General features: G+C 45.8%; 2 protein-coding genes across 9 annotated transcripts in view; one reads left to right on the top strand and one right to left on the bottom strand.

Moving 5' to 3' along the window:
- Nucleotides 1-5,643, top strand: part of GON4L (gon-4 like) — a 111,033-nt gene extending 105,390 nt beyond the window's left edge. For 3 of the 7 annotated variants that reach the window (XM_058309849.2, XM_058309847.2, XM_058309851.2), the window contains 8 exons: nt 697-840; nt 1,386-1,529; nt 1,632-1,751; nt 2,667-2,780; nt 3,331-3,541; nt 4,033-4,663; nt 4,749-4,851; nt 5,173-5,643. In XM_058309849.2, coding sequence (XP_058165832.1) covers nt 697-840; nt 1,386-1,529; nt 1,632-1,751; nt 2,667-2,780; nt 3,331-3,541; nt 4,033-4,663; nt 4,749-4,851; nt 5,173-5,322 — 1,617 coding nt within the window. In that variant the 3' untranslated portion in view covers nt 5,323-5,643. Of the gene's footprint in view, nt 1-696; nt 841-1,385; nt 1,530-1,631; nt 1,752-2,255; nt 2,471-2,666; nt 2,781-3,330; nt 3,542-4,029; nt 4,664-4,748; nt 4,852-5,172 lie in introns of those variants that run through there. The other 4 variants (XM_058309848.2, XM_058309846.2, XM_058309850.2 and 1 more) reach the window with 2 other exon arrangements.
- Nucleotides 5,644-5,676: 33 nt separating this feature from the next.
- On the bottom strand, nt 5,677-9,955 carry MSTO1 (misato mitochondrial distribution and morphology regulator 1). 2 transcript variants are annotated; one of them, XM_004448596.4, is made up of 14 exons: nt 9,707-9,955; nt 9,459-9,594; nt 8,902-8,971; nt 8,727-8,802; nt 8,414-8,468; nt 8,189-8,327; nt 7,918-8,035; nt 7,700-7,834; nt 7,425-7,577; nt 7,030-7,161; nt 6,772-6,956; nt 6,436-6,540; nt 6,231-6,343; nt 5,677-5,945 (listed from the first exon to the last, which is right to left on the bottom strand). In XM_004448596.4, exons 1-14 carry the CDS (start codon nt 9,938-9,940, stop codon nt 5,731-5,733), a joined length of 1,866 nt encoding a protein of 621 aa, XP_004448653.2. In that variant the 5' UTR covers nt 9,941-9,955; the 3' UTR covers nt 5,677-5,730. The 2 variants fall into 2 exon arrangements, with proteins under 2 accessions (XP_004448653.2, XP_004448654.2); XM_004448597.4 differs by having other exon boundaries at nt 5,677-5,942.
- Between the last annotated feature and the right edge of the window lie 5,251 nt (nt 9,956-15,206).

Here is a 15,206-nt window from a genome sequence, read left to right as displayed (position 1 = left end):
TCATGGAGCTTAATTCTTACAGCGATAGTCAGTTAATAAATAATTAAAATATGTAGTTGATAATCCTTTATAATCCTAATGCTTTATAGAAAAATAAAGCAGGAAAGAGGAATAGAGAGTTATAGGTAAGGTGGGTGAGGGACCTGGGGTATTGGAGTGGTTAGGGTAGTGAGGTGACATTTGAAATGTTGGGGAACAAGAGTCTAAACATAAGAATTGTCCAAGTAATTCTTGGCTTCTTGTCATGACAGATAGAATCAGGGATAAGGGGTATAATGAGATTATTTTGATTGTCTGTGCAGGTAAATGGTAATAGGATGATTATCATGCCAATCCTCTCCTATTATTATGACAAAATGAGTGTTTATGTCAAAATTCTTTGTAATCTATGAAGTGCTATAGGAGTTTGTGTATGATTTCACAATCCATGAAAGAAGAAACAACCTGTGATATGCACATCTCTCAGAATCCTTCAGTAACATATTCGTTATCTTGGGTTGGTAGCCCCCAGTGGCCGATGGTTGAGGGATGCTAGGGCCTTAAATAGGATCTCACAGTTGTACACTAGAGCCCTGTTGTCCATGCCCTGCCTCACCCCCACTTCACTCCCCACACCCCTCAGCACATTGTTTTAGAATCAAGTCCTGCTCTAGTTGTATAGGTGACTTCTCTTTTGTCCTCTTTCCTGTCTGGAAGTTTGAGGAACAGCAGGCTTTTGAGAAGAGTCGCAAATTCCTTCGGCAATTGGAGATTTGCTTTGCTGAGAACCCCTCACACCACCAGAAGATTATCAAGGTCCTACAAGGTTGTGCAGACTGCTTGCCCCAGGAGATCACTGAGGTAATTTTTCCTATCTTGCTTTCTTTCCATTGTTGTTTGGGCTTTAAGCCCTTTGCTTCTCCCTTCCCCTGCCTTTTTGCATATTCTCTTGTCCCTGGGGCACTTTGGACTTTCTTGAGATTAGGAAGTCTAGGACTACTTAGGGTACCCTAAAGTCTGAAGCATTGGGTTAGGGAAGAGTTGCCACCTGAAACTGGAGCCTGACTCATTCACAGGTTTAGAAATGCCATCAGTGCCTGGAAGGGACAATTAAAGGAGGAGACCATGGGTCCCTGAGAGAGCAGGGCTTGCATTAGTGCCCTAGCTGGAGAGCGGTAGGGCAGAAGTGGAGTGTTACCATTAGGAGTCAAACCCATTATTAATACCCTTCCCCTGCTGTCAAGCAAGGAAAGAGATGTTTTAAAATTCTTAGCTATCAAAGAAAGGCTTCAGTGTGTCTCCTAGTTGATAAGGAAAGCAAAACTTGGAAGTGTATGAGATTGGGTTGGAATGGCTGCCTAGAGAGGCTCTGGAGCCTTTATCTTTCCTTCTGTTGCTCTCCACAGCTTAAGACACAGATGTGGCAGCTCCTTAAGGGCCATGACCACCTGCAGGATGAGTTCTCCATCTTCTTTGACCATCTGCGCCCATCAGCGAGCCGGATGGGTGACTTTGAAGAGATCAATTGGACTGAGGAGAAAGAATATGAGGTATAGACCTTGAGGCTGTAGGGAGGTTCTGAAGTGGGAAGGCCTCGTGTGGGAGGGCTACCAGTCCAGAGTCTGTGTTAAGTGCCACCAACTCCTCCCCAGTTTGATGGCTTTGAAGAAGTGGCATTGCCTGATGTGGAAGAGGAAGAGGAACCTCCCAAGATACCCACAGCCTCAAAGAACAAGAGAAAAAAAGAGATTGGGGTTCAAAATCATGATAAGGTATGCTGGATTATTTGTTGGGGATTGTCCATTTGTCATAAACCAAGTCTTGACTTTTCTATCTAAATGTTTCTGTGGTGTAGTATGATCCAAAGTTTGGGTTGATGGAATCTGAGATAATCAGAGCAGGAACTAAAGGCAGGCTGCTATGGAGTATGCAGAGACCATGGGAAGATTAGTGAAGTTGTGGAAGAGATCCCAGCACTGCCTCACCAGAAGGAATTATTTCCCCTTTCCCCTTTTCTCTTTAAACTCCGAGCGATAGGTGGCAATGCTAAGATACCTGGTAATCTAGCTCCAGAGGGTACACTGAGTCTGCTCTGTCCTATTCTTCACAAGGTCCTCTCTTGAATCCATGTCTCTTTACTACGTGTCTTTACTCTTTCCTGGGGAGAAACTGCTTAATGGCTGAATGACCTTGGGCAAATTATTTAACCTCTCTTTGTTTCAGTTTCTTCATCATTAATGAGGATAATAATATCATGTCTTGGGTTTATTAAACAGAGCTTGTCATTGGTTGAGCCTTCCATACGTTCACAGTGCTCTCTCAAGGGGCTTAGAAGAGAGGGGGAGAACTCAAAGCACAGGGAGAGAGAAACAAAGACAGACAAGTGAGTAGATTGTATCTCATGGTGGAGCTCTCCAATTGCCTCAGATTGCATTAAATTTTCTTGAAACTTCTGGACAGTTGGGATATGTCAGTCTTGGTCATTTAGGGATTGTTTCAGGGATTCATAATAGGCTTTGATCTAGGTTGGGCCATTGATTTCCCCAGGCACTGTGACTAGATGGATGGCACATACAAAAAGAGAAATCATTAAGGCTGGGTGGGATTTGTTTTAATGGTTTATAACTTGGCTCCCTCACTTGGTACCAAAAATGTTTGTTAGCTAACTAAACCCAGATATTTCCTAGGAGGCTGAGTGGCCAGATGGGGCCAAAGACTGCGCCTGTTCCTGCCGTGAGGGAGGTCCTGATTCCAAGCTGAAGAAGAGCAAAAGAAGAAATTGTAGCCACTGTAGCAGCAAGGTGAGGCAGAAACTATACAGGGTTATCACAGTTGCCCGGGCCACCTCTAGGCCTTACTATTCAGGGATTGTTTCTTACCACAGATTTGTACTTTACTGAATTTCTAAAAAAAATTATGCATATATAAAATGCAGTATACACACATGTAAGTGTGTATGTTGGAGTGTGTGTGTGTGTAAAATAAATAGAATCTTTTAAAAAATATCTGAATGGAGTTTGTTCTTTAAAGAGAATCTTGTGGGTAAAGCTTTGGAGTTGGAAAAAAACAACTAGCTCAAATTCTTCCCTCTTAGATTTTTTTTTTTAAATCCTAATATACTTGTGTCAGGAATACAGCCCCCTAAAGGTAATACTGGTTTTCTAGGGTAGGGTTGATTGACAGCAAAAATTCAGTGCTGAGTTCAGGAATGAGTGGCAGAATCCATTATTCTATTCTGTGCCATTAGAAATGTTTGGAGCAGGAATACTTGTTGGTTGGCAGGGCTTTTCTTTTGGTGGGCCCCTGAGATATAGGTCAGGAGACCTTTGACCCACAAAGCCATTCCTGCAGGTCTGTGACAGCAAATCCTGTAAGAGCAAGGAGCTCCATGAGTTGGTGAGCAGCAGCCCCCACCGAGAGGCCAGTCCTATGCTTGGGACTAAGGAAGCTGGGCAGCGCAAGGATGTGGTGGAGGAAGAAGCATCAGAGGAGCGGGAGAACGTTGAGGCAACACAGAGCAGGACAGGCAGGACCACCAGAAAGGGAGAGACCCCTGTTGCAGGTGAGTGATCTATGACTGCCTTTTCTAGTTTCCCAGGCCAACCCAGCCTCCTCCTCCCTTTCTCATTCTCACATACTTCAAGCAGGATAAATAGTAGTCTTTTTTAGGGGTGGACATACCACCCCTTTCATTAATAGACCAATAGGGAACTTTTTCCTGTCCATCCTTACTTTTGTTCTCTGTGGCCTCAGTCCTCTTGAAAAAGTGCTATGAAGTCTCTGTAATTCAGTGTTCTCCTGTGTTCCCATTCCTAAAGCCCCTTCCTTTAACCACGAGCTCTCTGTAATTTACATTGTAAAATCTCAGCTACACTCAGCTTTGGCTGTAGGACTTTTTATCTTTGCAAGTGACTTTTGCCACACAACCCCACCCCCTTTTAAATTATGATTTTGTCCCAGTAGCTCACCAGAGTGACCCTGTGGTAATTTGTAGTCCTTAGGTGCATTTTGATCCTGGCCATACACTTAGATCCTTATTTTCCTCCTAAGCAGGATTGGCAGAGGGAAGCCCTTTGCTGTCCCCTCAAGAAGTGACTCGTACAGATCCACTCCTCCTGGCTGGCCTGCCACCTTGCTCTCCAGAGGCTCCTCAGCTTTTCCCCCAAACTGGAGCTGTACTATACCCTGTTGGAAGAAACAAGGCTGGGCCTGAGGTTGTCTCCTGCCCTAGGTCATCCCCCAAACTTCAAAAAGAGAGGGACAGTCATAAAGCAGTGGTGGATGAGTCAGAGACTTTAAGACTTGTCTGGAGTGCTTCAGAAACTGAGAAATTGCCTGGAACTGTTGAAGTCTCTGCTTCTTCCCTAAGTCCTGTTTCCTTAAGAACCAGAGACTTAGGAAGAATACAGGTGTCTGCAAAACCCAATACTGAAGAGAAGTGGCTGTCAAGTAGCACTGAGATGAAGAAAGCAAACAGGATGTCCCCTGCCTATGAATCTTCTTCATTAGGAATTGACACCTCAGAGGTTTCTCCCAAGGCCTCTAGAGGGGGGTTGGCTAAAGACAGTGGAATACAAGGCAAAAGTCCAGAGGGGGAGCAGCAGCCAAAGGCCACAGAAGCTACGGTGTGTGCCAACAACAGCAAGGTCAGCTCCACTGGAGAAAAGGTTGTCCTGTGGACAAGGTAGGTAGGATGGATGGTGAGTGTTTGGAAGAAGCATGGAACATATCCTTGTGGCTCCTTAGCATTGATTATATTTTGGTTACAGGGAAGCTGACCGTGTGATTCTTACCATGTGCCAGGAGCAAGGAGCCCAGCCACAAACCTTTAGCATTATCTCCCAAGAGCTGGGAAATAAGACCCCTGCCGAGGTAAGTGGGGGAAGGAGTGGGCAAGAGTGGCCAAGTAAGGGACGGAAAGATTCTAAATGTTATTGTAAAGCTCTGCCCTAAGGAAAGTCTTGAGAGAAATTTAGAGGTCGAAGCCCCACAGGTTCCTTTCCAGTTTTGCTTTTGGTTATTGTGTGACTTTGGGCAAAATAGCTTCTTGAGTCTCCTTTCTATGAGGACACAATCCTCCAGTCTTGGCATGTGGAAGAAATAAAAAGCAGCATGTTCAAGTTGGTATATAGTGCTTAGTGTTAAAATGGTTCTAATTTAGGAACAGTGAAAGCAGCCCTCCTCTACTCCTAGGTTTCCCACCGTTTTCGAGAACTTATGCAGCTCTTCCACACAGCCTGTGAGGCCAGCTCTGAGGATGAGGATGACGCAACGAGCACCAGCAATACAGACCAGCTTTCTGACCGTGGGGACCTTCTGTCTGAGGAGGAGCTGGACGAGTGAGATTCTCGGCATGTGTGGGGATTACCTGCACTTGTCTAAAGCTGACATGGCACCCTGATGTTGAGGGAGATGGTGCTGTATCTTATTTGTACAACCCTTGGGTTCAGTTCATAGAGCTGGAGGGCCGAAGGACAAGGTCAGGCTGGGGTTGGAGTAGGGCCCAGGAGCTCTGCCATCCTATGTCATTCAAGGTCTTTTATGAAAACCTTACAAATCTACTTTGTAAATAGCACTGTGGGAGTGGGGCACAGCTCCTTTCTCTACCTTTTTTGTCAAATGTAAGTGTAATAAATGTAATAAATGTTGTTGTAGTGAACCCTGGATACTGAGTTGCTCTGCTCCAAGACACTGAGGTCCTATATCCAGCAGTTTTTATTGGAAACGAGCTCTTTTTTTCCTCTTGGAACTTTAGTCGGTCAGGCTGTTGCCATCCTGGTAGCACTGGGCCAGGCTGTGTAGCTCCTGTAGCATCTCCTCTAGGTCATCCTGTTCCACTCCTGCAGCCATGAAGCTGGCCCAGCGCCGCAGGTCGAGTTTAGAGAGTTCCTTGGCCAAGCCTCCCAGGGTCTGGTGCAGAGATGAAGAGGAGCAGAGGGTCCCAAACACTGGGATGCTCTCCACTGCTGTGGAGAGAAAGAAAAAGGAAACCTGGGAATGGATTGTTATTGTACCCTAGAGTCATGCAGATAGGGAAGTCTGGGCCCTTGCTACACTTGACTATAAAGCAAACTCTGCAAATTTTGTGTACTGTCCCTTACTACACCACTACTCCAGAGGATGAAAGAACACGCCTCTCAGGAGCCACAGGATAAATAAAAGAATGTTTAACTGTGAACATTTTAAGTACCTTTAACCCAGGGAGATGGTAAAATCTCTTCCATGCTTGGTTTTCTTCACCTCCTACATACCTGGCCCAGTGGAGGGACCATCCAGAATTAAGCCCTTCTGGCTGAGACTTGAGGAGAAGAGGTGAGGGTAGGGAGGAACCACCCTGCAGGGAGTCAGCAGCAGATGGGAAGAACTATGGGGGCAAGAGAATGGAAGCTGAGTGAGCAGAAACGTCCAGGGAGGTCTGAGGTCTGGAAGAAGGGCAGGAGCAAGCTTTATACTGACCTCATGGCTCTTGGCTGCTGCTGTTGTAAATACTGCGCCAGGACTTCTTCTCCAGTGGCACATGCATGGAGTGGGGAGGGCAGAGGTGTCCCTGGGGTGAGCTGACTGCCAAAACAAAGCCAAAATCACCTTTACTCTGTGACAGCATGAGTAAGAAACCAAGAATTCTGACATTCCTGAATATCAGGGGAATCGGGATGTTCAGAGGCTTTTTTTTTAAAGTAGTGCAGGGTGAGAGAAAGGGAGGCACAGTGCCATTAGAATGCCGAGAGGCATACAGGAAAAAGGACATGGAACAAAAAATCTGACAAGTTCCCAAGGAGCTACAGTGCTCACCTGGTGTGGTATGCTCTGTCTATTCCCCTCAATACCACTGATTGGGCAAAGCAGTGTGTTCCAAATGGGTCCCCACATGCAGACAGCGGGGTCCATGGGGGGGCTCCCCCAAGCTGAACCAGTATATCCGGAAGAGACTGGCCTGCAGTCAAGGGGAAGGGCATGGTCGCTCCTGCTGTCACCATCTAAAGGTAAAGAAGAAATCATGTTACCAAGCTTGTTCTCAGTTCTGACTTTCCTCCTCACGATGCTTCCTACCTTTCTTCCAGAGCAGCTCAGCATATCAGCCAGATGAACCATGGAAACTGGAGAGGAACGTAGGCGATAAGGAACGGTGACTGTGTCCAGGGCTGTAGCCAGGATGGCACTGCAGTGGAAAGGCAGACTGGCCTGGAAAGGGGATACATACCGAGAGGAATATTTGGACTTTTGGGCCTGGAAGAGAGAATGTGGATGCAGAATAGTAACTGGTGCATCGGAAAGAAGCAGGGGTGTGTTGGGGACAAGGCTGGCCAAGCATAGGCACAGTAGGCTGTAAGAGGCCACCTCATAGCTGGGTCCAAGCTCAGGCTTCAGCCACAGAACCATTAACATTTGGGGAGTGTGACTGGGTGCCCTGTGGCAGGCTAGCTGTACGAGAGCATTGGCCTTACGTCATAGTGCAGATGAGGGAAGCTGACAGGTGGCTCAGGCCGCAGGCCCAGGCTTCCATTCAGGGATAAGGGGCAGACGAGAGAGCTGTGAGCAGTCAGGTGCACCAGCCCGAACGCTGTGTTTAACAGACGATAGATATTTTTCTGGGGCTCCTGATGAAAGAAATGGTTTGCCTTAGGTAGTTTTCTCACTGGGGCATCATTCCCTCATTTCCCCCTCTCCCCTCTGAGGCTATTTCCACCCACCCACTCCCCCACCCCCAAGTTCCACTTACCTCACGACTGTAGGGACCAGGGAGCAGGCCCCAGGCTATTATTCCCCTCCCTGAATACTCGTCTTGTAGCAACTCGGAGGCCTTAGCACCTACCCCAGAGAAGCCATTGTGCAGGTCACACAGAATCTGGAAGCCCTGGAGAGAAATACATGACCAAGGGTGCGAAAGTAGGATGAGAGCATTTCTACCCTGCTTAGTCCACCTTGCCACACAGCTACCTGCAGGTAGTCACACTCCTCCACGTAGAAGTGTAGCCTGTCCTCCAGTTCTTCCAGATAGCCAGGTTCCTTCAGGACATTCTCCCCTTGGCCAAAAGCCTCCAGCCGACCTGCTTCCCTGCCACACATAAACACAACCCAGGACCTATGGGATCCCTTTTCCCCTTCACTCCCAGATCTCTCTTGTTTTGGGGGAAGGTAGAGAAGATGGCCTCAAAAGCCTTGTCTAGGACCCAAGTTTCCTGCCACACAGCTTCTGGGGCCCACATACCCATCATGGTTGTACTTGTGAATCATACAGATGCTCCGGGGATGGAGATGGACTCTGAGGAAATCTGACCAGACTCTGATGCTGCCTTCTGTGGGGATGAGTGGTTTTGAATTTATGGCTGTGGTGAGTGGTGGAAGACCTGAAGAAAAAGCAGAGGAACTGTACCTTTCTCCATGTTCCTGGCTGCCCAGTTCCCCCAGCCAGCAGTAGCTGAGAAAGTCTCACCTTTGCTATTGGGAATGGCTTTGACCCTCCAGACACCCTCACCACTCAGCACTCCCTGGGAGGGATAAGGAAAAATCTAATTTAGTCCCATGCAATCTAGGAGCAAGAGTTGATCTACCCTGTCTGGACTTTTTGGCCAGACCCCACAGCCTCCTTTCTATTCACATAATCACAGTGCTTAAGAAAACAAGTGCTTTTCCTCAAAATATCATTCTAAGGCATTTAAAATGATTAAAGGCGTCTTTTTTCTCTGGGAAGCAATTTTAACAGACTGGTTGTACCCAAGTTGAAATTTTAGGGCAGAGACCCTCACCTCTGCACTCAGAAAGTCATGGAGATAGGGATTCCTGGGATAGAGCTCTTCTTTGTGTGTGGTGAGCTTCCCCTCCCTGAAAGAGAGTGGAGGTTGAACATAGTGACAGTTTCCCTGACTGCTCCAGCTTTCTCAGCACATATCCTCCACCGCTCCATGCGTGGCAAATACACACCATGCTATTGCAGCATCTAGCTGTTTGTCCCTGTAGAGTCCACCTTCCTGTTTTAGGGAGCTCAGACTGCCTGCATAGAGAGAACAAGAAAAGTCAGGTCAAACCAAGGATGTCTCTCTAAACCACCTTTGCTTCAGTGACAACTTGCTGTCATCATCCATCCAGCACTTACTTTGGCTCCTCCAAGCTTTCTTAATCTACACGAGTTGGGGGAGGGGTGGTGGTGGACAAGGGACCCTTCTCTAGGAGTTAGAGAATCTAGATCATATTCTTCTATTCCCAGCTCAGTCATTAGCCGTGGGACCTGGGGCAAAATTTCCACGTAGCGGTTTTACAGGAGTGCCGCAGTTCAACATCACGCTGTCTTCAGGGACAAATAGACCATCCCAGTGGTGGCTCTTGAGTGAGCGGAATAAATGGCTTTCCTGTCCCCTTCGGGTGTTGGCAAACTGTGATTCGCTCTGCCCGTGGCTCATCACTGATCTCAAACGGACGCTAGAGAATCTGCACGCGAAAGGAGAAACCTGAACATCTGCTGACCTCTGCCCCCGCCTCACCCTTCAGATCCATGAGGATGAGTCGCGGCGTGTAGGTCTCCTGACCGTGCAGTGTCCGGCCCGTCCGGTACAGGACGTCGGGGCACAGCTCTCCCGGTGGCTCCTTGGCATCTGTCGGGCAGCCCAACGCAGCATCCTGGGGAGGCGCAAGGGGCGGACAGGACTCAGAGGTAGGGAGAGGCGCAGGCCGGGAGTGGGGACTGGAGATCCCGAAGAGCTCAGCCGGGGCAGCCGCCGGGATACCTCACCTGCTGGTTCCACCAGTGCGCGCCCACGAATCCGGCAAAGTGTCCCAACTGCAGGGTGAGCACCTCCCGGGCCCCGCCCGCCATGCCGCTCGGCTCCTCGGGGCCGCACTCCCCGTGCCTGCCCACTCGCCCGTCCACCCGATTGGCCCGGCAGGCTTGTGCGCGGGGCCTCATTCGCTGCTCTCCGTTGCGTCGCACACATCCTTTCCCGCTGATTGGAGAGACTCCGCCCATCAGTCCCGCCCCTTTTCTTGGAGTGGACCAGTCTTGCTTGTCGGTCTTGGGCGACGGTGGGGGAGCCGCGCGGTCCCGCCCCTTGGGCCGGAAGTCGTAGGTAACGCCGCTGCCCGCGGCAGCATCGCTGACGGCGCCGTCTCTTCTTCCTGGCTCGCGGGGACCCCGGCCCTTGCGCCCGAAAGATGGCTCTACCCTAGCCCTGACTTGTTTTGCGGCTGGTTTCTTTCCAGCCAAACCACCTTTCTTCTCTCTCGCGATACCATTTCTGGCCAATAGCGTATGGGGAAAATGTAAAACTTTGATCTGAGAAGTGAAAGCACTCCCAGAAAAGTATCTTTTAAATAACTTGATGTAAATAAGTCGGAGTATGTATTATTTTGCTACTGGCTTCTTACAGTGTCATTTGTGACTTTCATCCCTATTCTTGGATGTACCAGTAAATTATTTTTCATTTCTTCACAGTTGTCCAAGGTGTGATTATACCACCAATTATCTTTACTTCTCTTGGCAGGCTTTGGGGTTGTTTCCAAGTTTTGGGCTATTAGGTGACATAATTAACATACTTGTGTATCAACATTTCATTTATCTGTTGAGTGTATAGGTAGGAGTGGAACTGTGGGATCCTGAGGTTGGGTGCGTTTGAATTCAGTAAATAATAACAAGCTGTTTCTAAAACTGCCAATTTAATATTCTACCAGCAGTATCACATAGTTTTCAGTTGTTCCATGACCAAGCTAGAACTTTTTAATTTTAGTCATTACCTCTGGTTTGAATTTTCAAATGAAGTTGAGGGTAAGCACATTTTCACGTGATAGCCTTTGGCTATCTTTTTTTAGGAAGTGCTTGTTCAAGTCTTTTTCCCATGTTTCTTTTGTGTTGTCTGACTCTTATTGATTGTAGGAGTACTTCAGTATACTCTATCCTGAATACAAGCACTTTGTCACTTACATGTATTGAAAATATCTGCTCCCACTCTGCCTCACGTTTTCATTTTCTTAAAAGGGTCGTTTGAAGAATAGTTGGTTTATTTTTCAAAAATTTATCAATATTTTCAAATATTGCTAATGCTTTAGATTCTCTTCCTTTGCTCTGCTCCATTTTCACACGGTCTTAATTATTTTAGCTTTATTAGAAGTTTTTTAAAAGTGTCTTAGATCCCTGGATCCAAAGTGAGATTAGGGAAGCAGATTTGGCTCAATTGTTAAAGAGTGTCCACCTACCACGTGGGAGGTCCAGGGTTCAAACGGAGGGCCTCCTGACCCGTGTGGTGAGCTGGCCCATGCACAATGCTAATGCACACAAGGAGTACCGTGCCACACAAGTGTGTCCCCTGCGTAGGGAAGCCCCACAAGCAAGGAGAGCCATCCCGCGCAAAAAAAAGCGCAGCCTGCCCAGGAGTGGCATTGCGCACATGGAGAGCTGATGCAGCAAGATGACACAACAAAAAGAGACACAGATTCCTGGTGTCGCTAACAAGTATGTAACAGGACACACAAGAACACACAGCGAATGAGATTAAAAATGGGGGGCAAGCTGGCCCATGCACCACGGAGAGCTGGCGCAGCAAGATGACACAGCAGAGGGAGACAAGCAGATACAGAAAAAAACGCACAGTGAATGGACACAGAGAAGACACAGCAAAAGAATAGAACAATCCGCAAGTGGGGGGAATAAATAAATCTTTTTTAAAAAATGGGGGCAGGGATAGTGTTAGGGGTTCATAGAATGGCAGATAATAAATTTAGGAGTGATAAAATTTTTTAAATTTACCATTTTGCAACTATCAATAATTTTTTCAGTTAAGGATCATCAAAACCACTGGGTGATAATTTGTTAGGAAACAGGATGGTAAAAGGATTTTCAAAGTTTCACTCCACAGATTATTTGTGAATTATGAGGGGGTAAAGGTATATTTACAGTGATGAAATCTGGTGTACCACAGACTTAATCAAGTGATCAAACTATCTGCTTTCCCAGGTTCCCACGAGCCAGGCGCGGGAGATGCACAATCAGTGTCTTGTCTCTCCTGGACTCTTTATATTTCCACATATATTTTAGAGTTAGCTTGTCAAATTACACAAAAGCATAGAGAAACTGATGGGGATTTTGAATGGATAGTTGATTTTAAATGCATCTCTATAGATCAATCTGGGAAGAATTTATGTCTTTACAATATTAAATTTTCCAATTCATAGACACAGTATATTTTAACATTTTTGAGGCCTTCTTTAATTTTCCAAAAAATATTTTATAGTTCTCTATATAAAAGTCTTACACATTTTTATATTTTTAATGTCATATATATATATTATTTCTTATGCTTTTTCATTTTTGATGCTGTTGTAGGTGGAATCTTTTATTTCATTTTTATTGTTGATACAGAGAAAACGGATTTGTATACTGACATTGTTACCAGCAACACTGCTATGCCCATATTAATTTTAATTATTTATCTGTGGATGCTTTTGTATTAGTCAGTCAAAGGGATGCTGATGCAAAATACCAGAAATGGTTTGGTTTTTATAAAGGGTATTTATTTGGGATAGGAGCTTACAGATACCAGGTCATAAAGCATAAATTATGTCCCTCACCAAAGTCTGTTTTCACGTTTTGGAGCAAGATGGCTGCCAATGACTGTGAGGGTTCAGGCTTCCTGGGTTCCTCCCTTCCCGGGTCTTGCTTCTCTCTGGGTTCAAGGTTCCTTTCTTCCCAGGGCTTGCGTCTTCCTGGGCTCAGGGTTCCTCTCTTCCTGGGGCTGGCTTCTATTTCCTCTGTGAGCCTACTTCCTGGGGCTTCAGTTTAAGGCTTCAGCATCAAACTCCAACATCAAGACTCCAACATCAAAAAACCCTTAACTGATATTCTATTCATGAACTATTGTGATTAGTAGTAATTGAAAAAAAATGTGGCATTGGTGTGGAGAAAGTGGCCATGGTGGCTGCTGGAGGTAGGGAGTGGGAGGAAGAGATGTGATGTGGGGGCATTTTCGGGGGTTGGAGTTGTCCTTGGTGGTGCTGCAGGTACAGACATTGTATGTCCTCCCATGGCCCACTGGGTGAACTGGGGGAGAGTGTGGAGTAGGGTGTGGACCATTGACCATGAGGTGCAGCGGTGCTCAGAGATATATTCACCAAATGCAGTGAATGTCTCATGATGATGGAGGAGATTGTTGTTATGGGGGGAGGAGTGGGGTGAGGAGGGTAGGGTGTATATGGGGACCTCATATTTTTTGCATGTAACATTAAAGACAAAAAAAAACAAAACCCTTAACTGTGTACTTTGCCGTGCCTTTTTTTTTCTTTCCCCTTCCTCCCCACCCCGGTTGTCTGTTCTCTGTGTCTGTTTGCTGCATTATCTTCTTTGTCTGCTTCTGTTGTTGTCAGCGGCACTTGAATCTGTGTGTGTTCTTGTTGCGTCATCTTGTTGTGTCAGCTCTCCGTGTGTGCGGCACCATTCCTGGGCAGGCTGCACTTTCTTTTCATGCTGGGCGGCTCTCCTTATGGGGCGCACTCCTTGCACGTGGGCTCCCCTACGCGGGGGACACCCCTGCGTGGCAGGGCCCTCTTTGCGCGCATCAGCACTGTGCATGGGCCAGCTCCACATGGGTCAAGGAGGCCTGGGATTTGAACCGTGGACCTCCCATGAGGTAGACGGACGCCCTAACTACTGGGCCAAGTCCGCTGCCTGCCATGCCTTTTATTCCCACCAAGGGGTGGGGACTCAATGCCCTAATGATATGGCCCATTCAAAGCCCTAATCCTAACTTAATCATGCTTAGGTATAGACCAGATCACAAACATAATCCAATATCTATTTTTGGAATTCATAACCATATCAAACTGCTACACCTTTTGAATTTCTGTATAATCATCCACAAATTATGATGGTTTTTATTTTCAGTTCTTCTATCTTTTGTTTTTCTTGCATCAGAGCACTGACTGGGACCTAAAGTATAGTGTAGAATACAAGGGGTGAAAGCAGACATTCATGTCTTGCTCCCCTTCTCAAAGGGAAAATTTCATCATTTCATTTTTATATCTGATGTGGTATGAAGAGTTTTCGTATTTACCTTCTGTCGGATTAAGGAAGTTCCCTTCTATTTCTGGTTTGCTAAGGGTTTTGATCATGAAAGGATTTTAAATTAAAAAAAAAAGATTTCTCTGCATTTCTTAAGACAATCATTATATCTTTTATTTGGTAATGAAGTAAATTATCTAATTTGATTTTTATATGTAATCCTGTGTTGCATTTCTGGATTTTTATTCCTGGATTTATTCCTTATTTATGTAGTATTATCCTTTTAAAATGTTATTCATAGTTGGTTTGGAATTTTTATATCCACTTTTATTAGTGAGTTGGGCCTATAATTTCCCTTTCTTGTAACGTTCTTCTCAGGTTTGATATCAGGATAATATTGGCTTCAAGAAGCAAACTGGGAGTGTTTCTTCTTGTTCTATTCTCCAGAAGAGATTCAATGAGATTAGCTTTATTTCTTCTTTAAATATTTGGTAGAATTTGCTAGTGAAGCCATATGAGTCTGGAGTGTTCTTTGTAGAAAAGTTTTCAATTCTGAATTCAATTTCTGTAATAGTTATAGCACTATTTAAACTCTATGTTTCTGGTGGGTTTTTTTTTAAGATTTATTATTTTTTTATTTCTTCCTCTCCTCCCCCCCCCCGCCACTTTGTTTGCACTTGCTGTCTGCTCTGTGTGTCTGTTCATTGTGTGTTTTCTGTGTTTGCTCATCCTCTTTTTAGGAGGCACAGGAACAGAACCTCAGACCTCCCAGATATAGGAGGGAGGCACCAATTGCTTGAGCAGGCCTGCTTGTTGTGTCTCTCATTGTGTTTCCTTGTTGTTTCTCCTCATTGGTCATCTCATTGCATCAGCTTGTTACCTTAGCTTTCTGCACCAACCTGTGGCATCAGCTCGCCATCTTGCTCATCTTCTTTAGGAGGCACTGGGAACAGAACCCAGGACCTCCCATGAAGCAGGCAAACGCCCAACTGCTTGAGCCAAATCCACTTCCCTCTATGTTTCTTTTATCAATTTAGGTAAGTTATATTTTCTGAGCATTTGTCTATTGGATTGATAAACTCAGAGTTATTGCCATCATTTTGTTTGTAATATACTGATTTAATCTTTTTAAGGTCTGTAGGATATGTAGTGATGTCCTTATATATTCCTTTTTTAAAAAATTCATAATAAACTTTGTTTTTAGGGAAGTTTTAGATTACAGAAAAGTTACATGAAAATATAGAGG

Source organism: Dasypus novemcinctus, chromosome 13 (genome assembly GCF_030445035.2).
Source record: "Dasypus novemcinctus isolate mDasNov1 chromosome 13, mDasNov1.1.hap2, whole genome shotgun sequence".
In the NCBI taxonomy this organism is placed as follows: Eukaryota; Metazoa; Chordata; class Mammalia; order Cingulata; family Dasypodidae; genus Dasypus; species Dasypus novemcinctus.
Note: the sequence above shows the minus strand (reverse complement) of the source record. Positions and strands in the feature narration are given on the sequence as shown.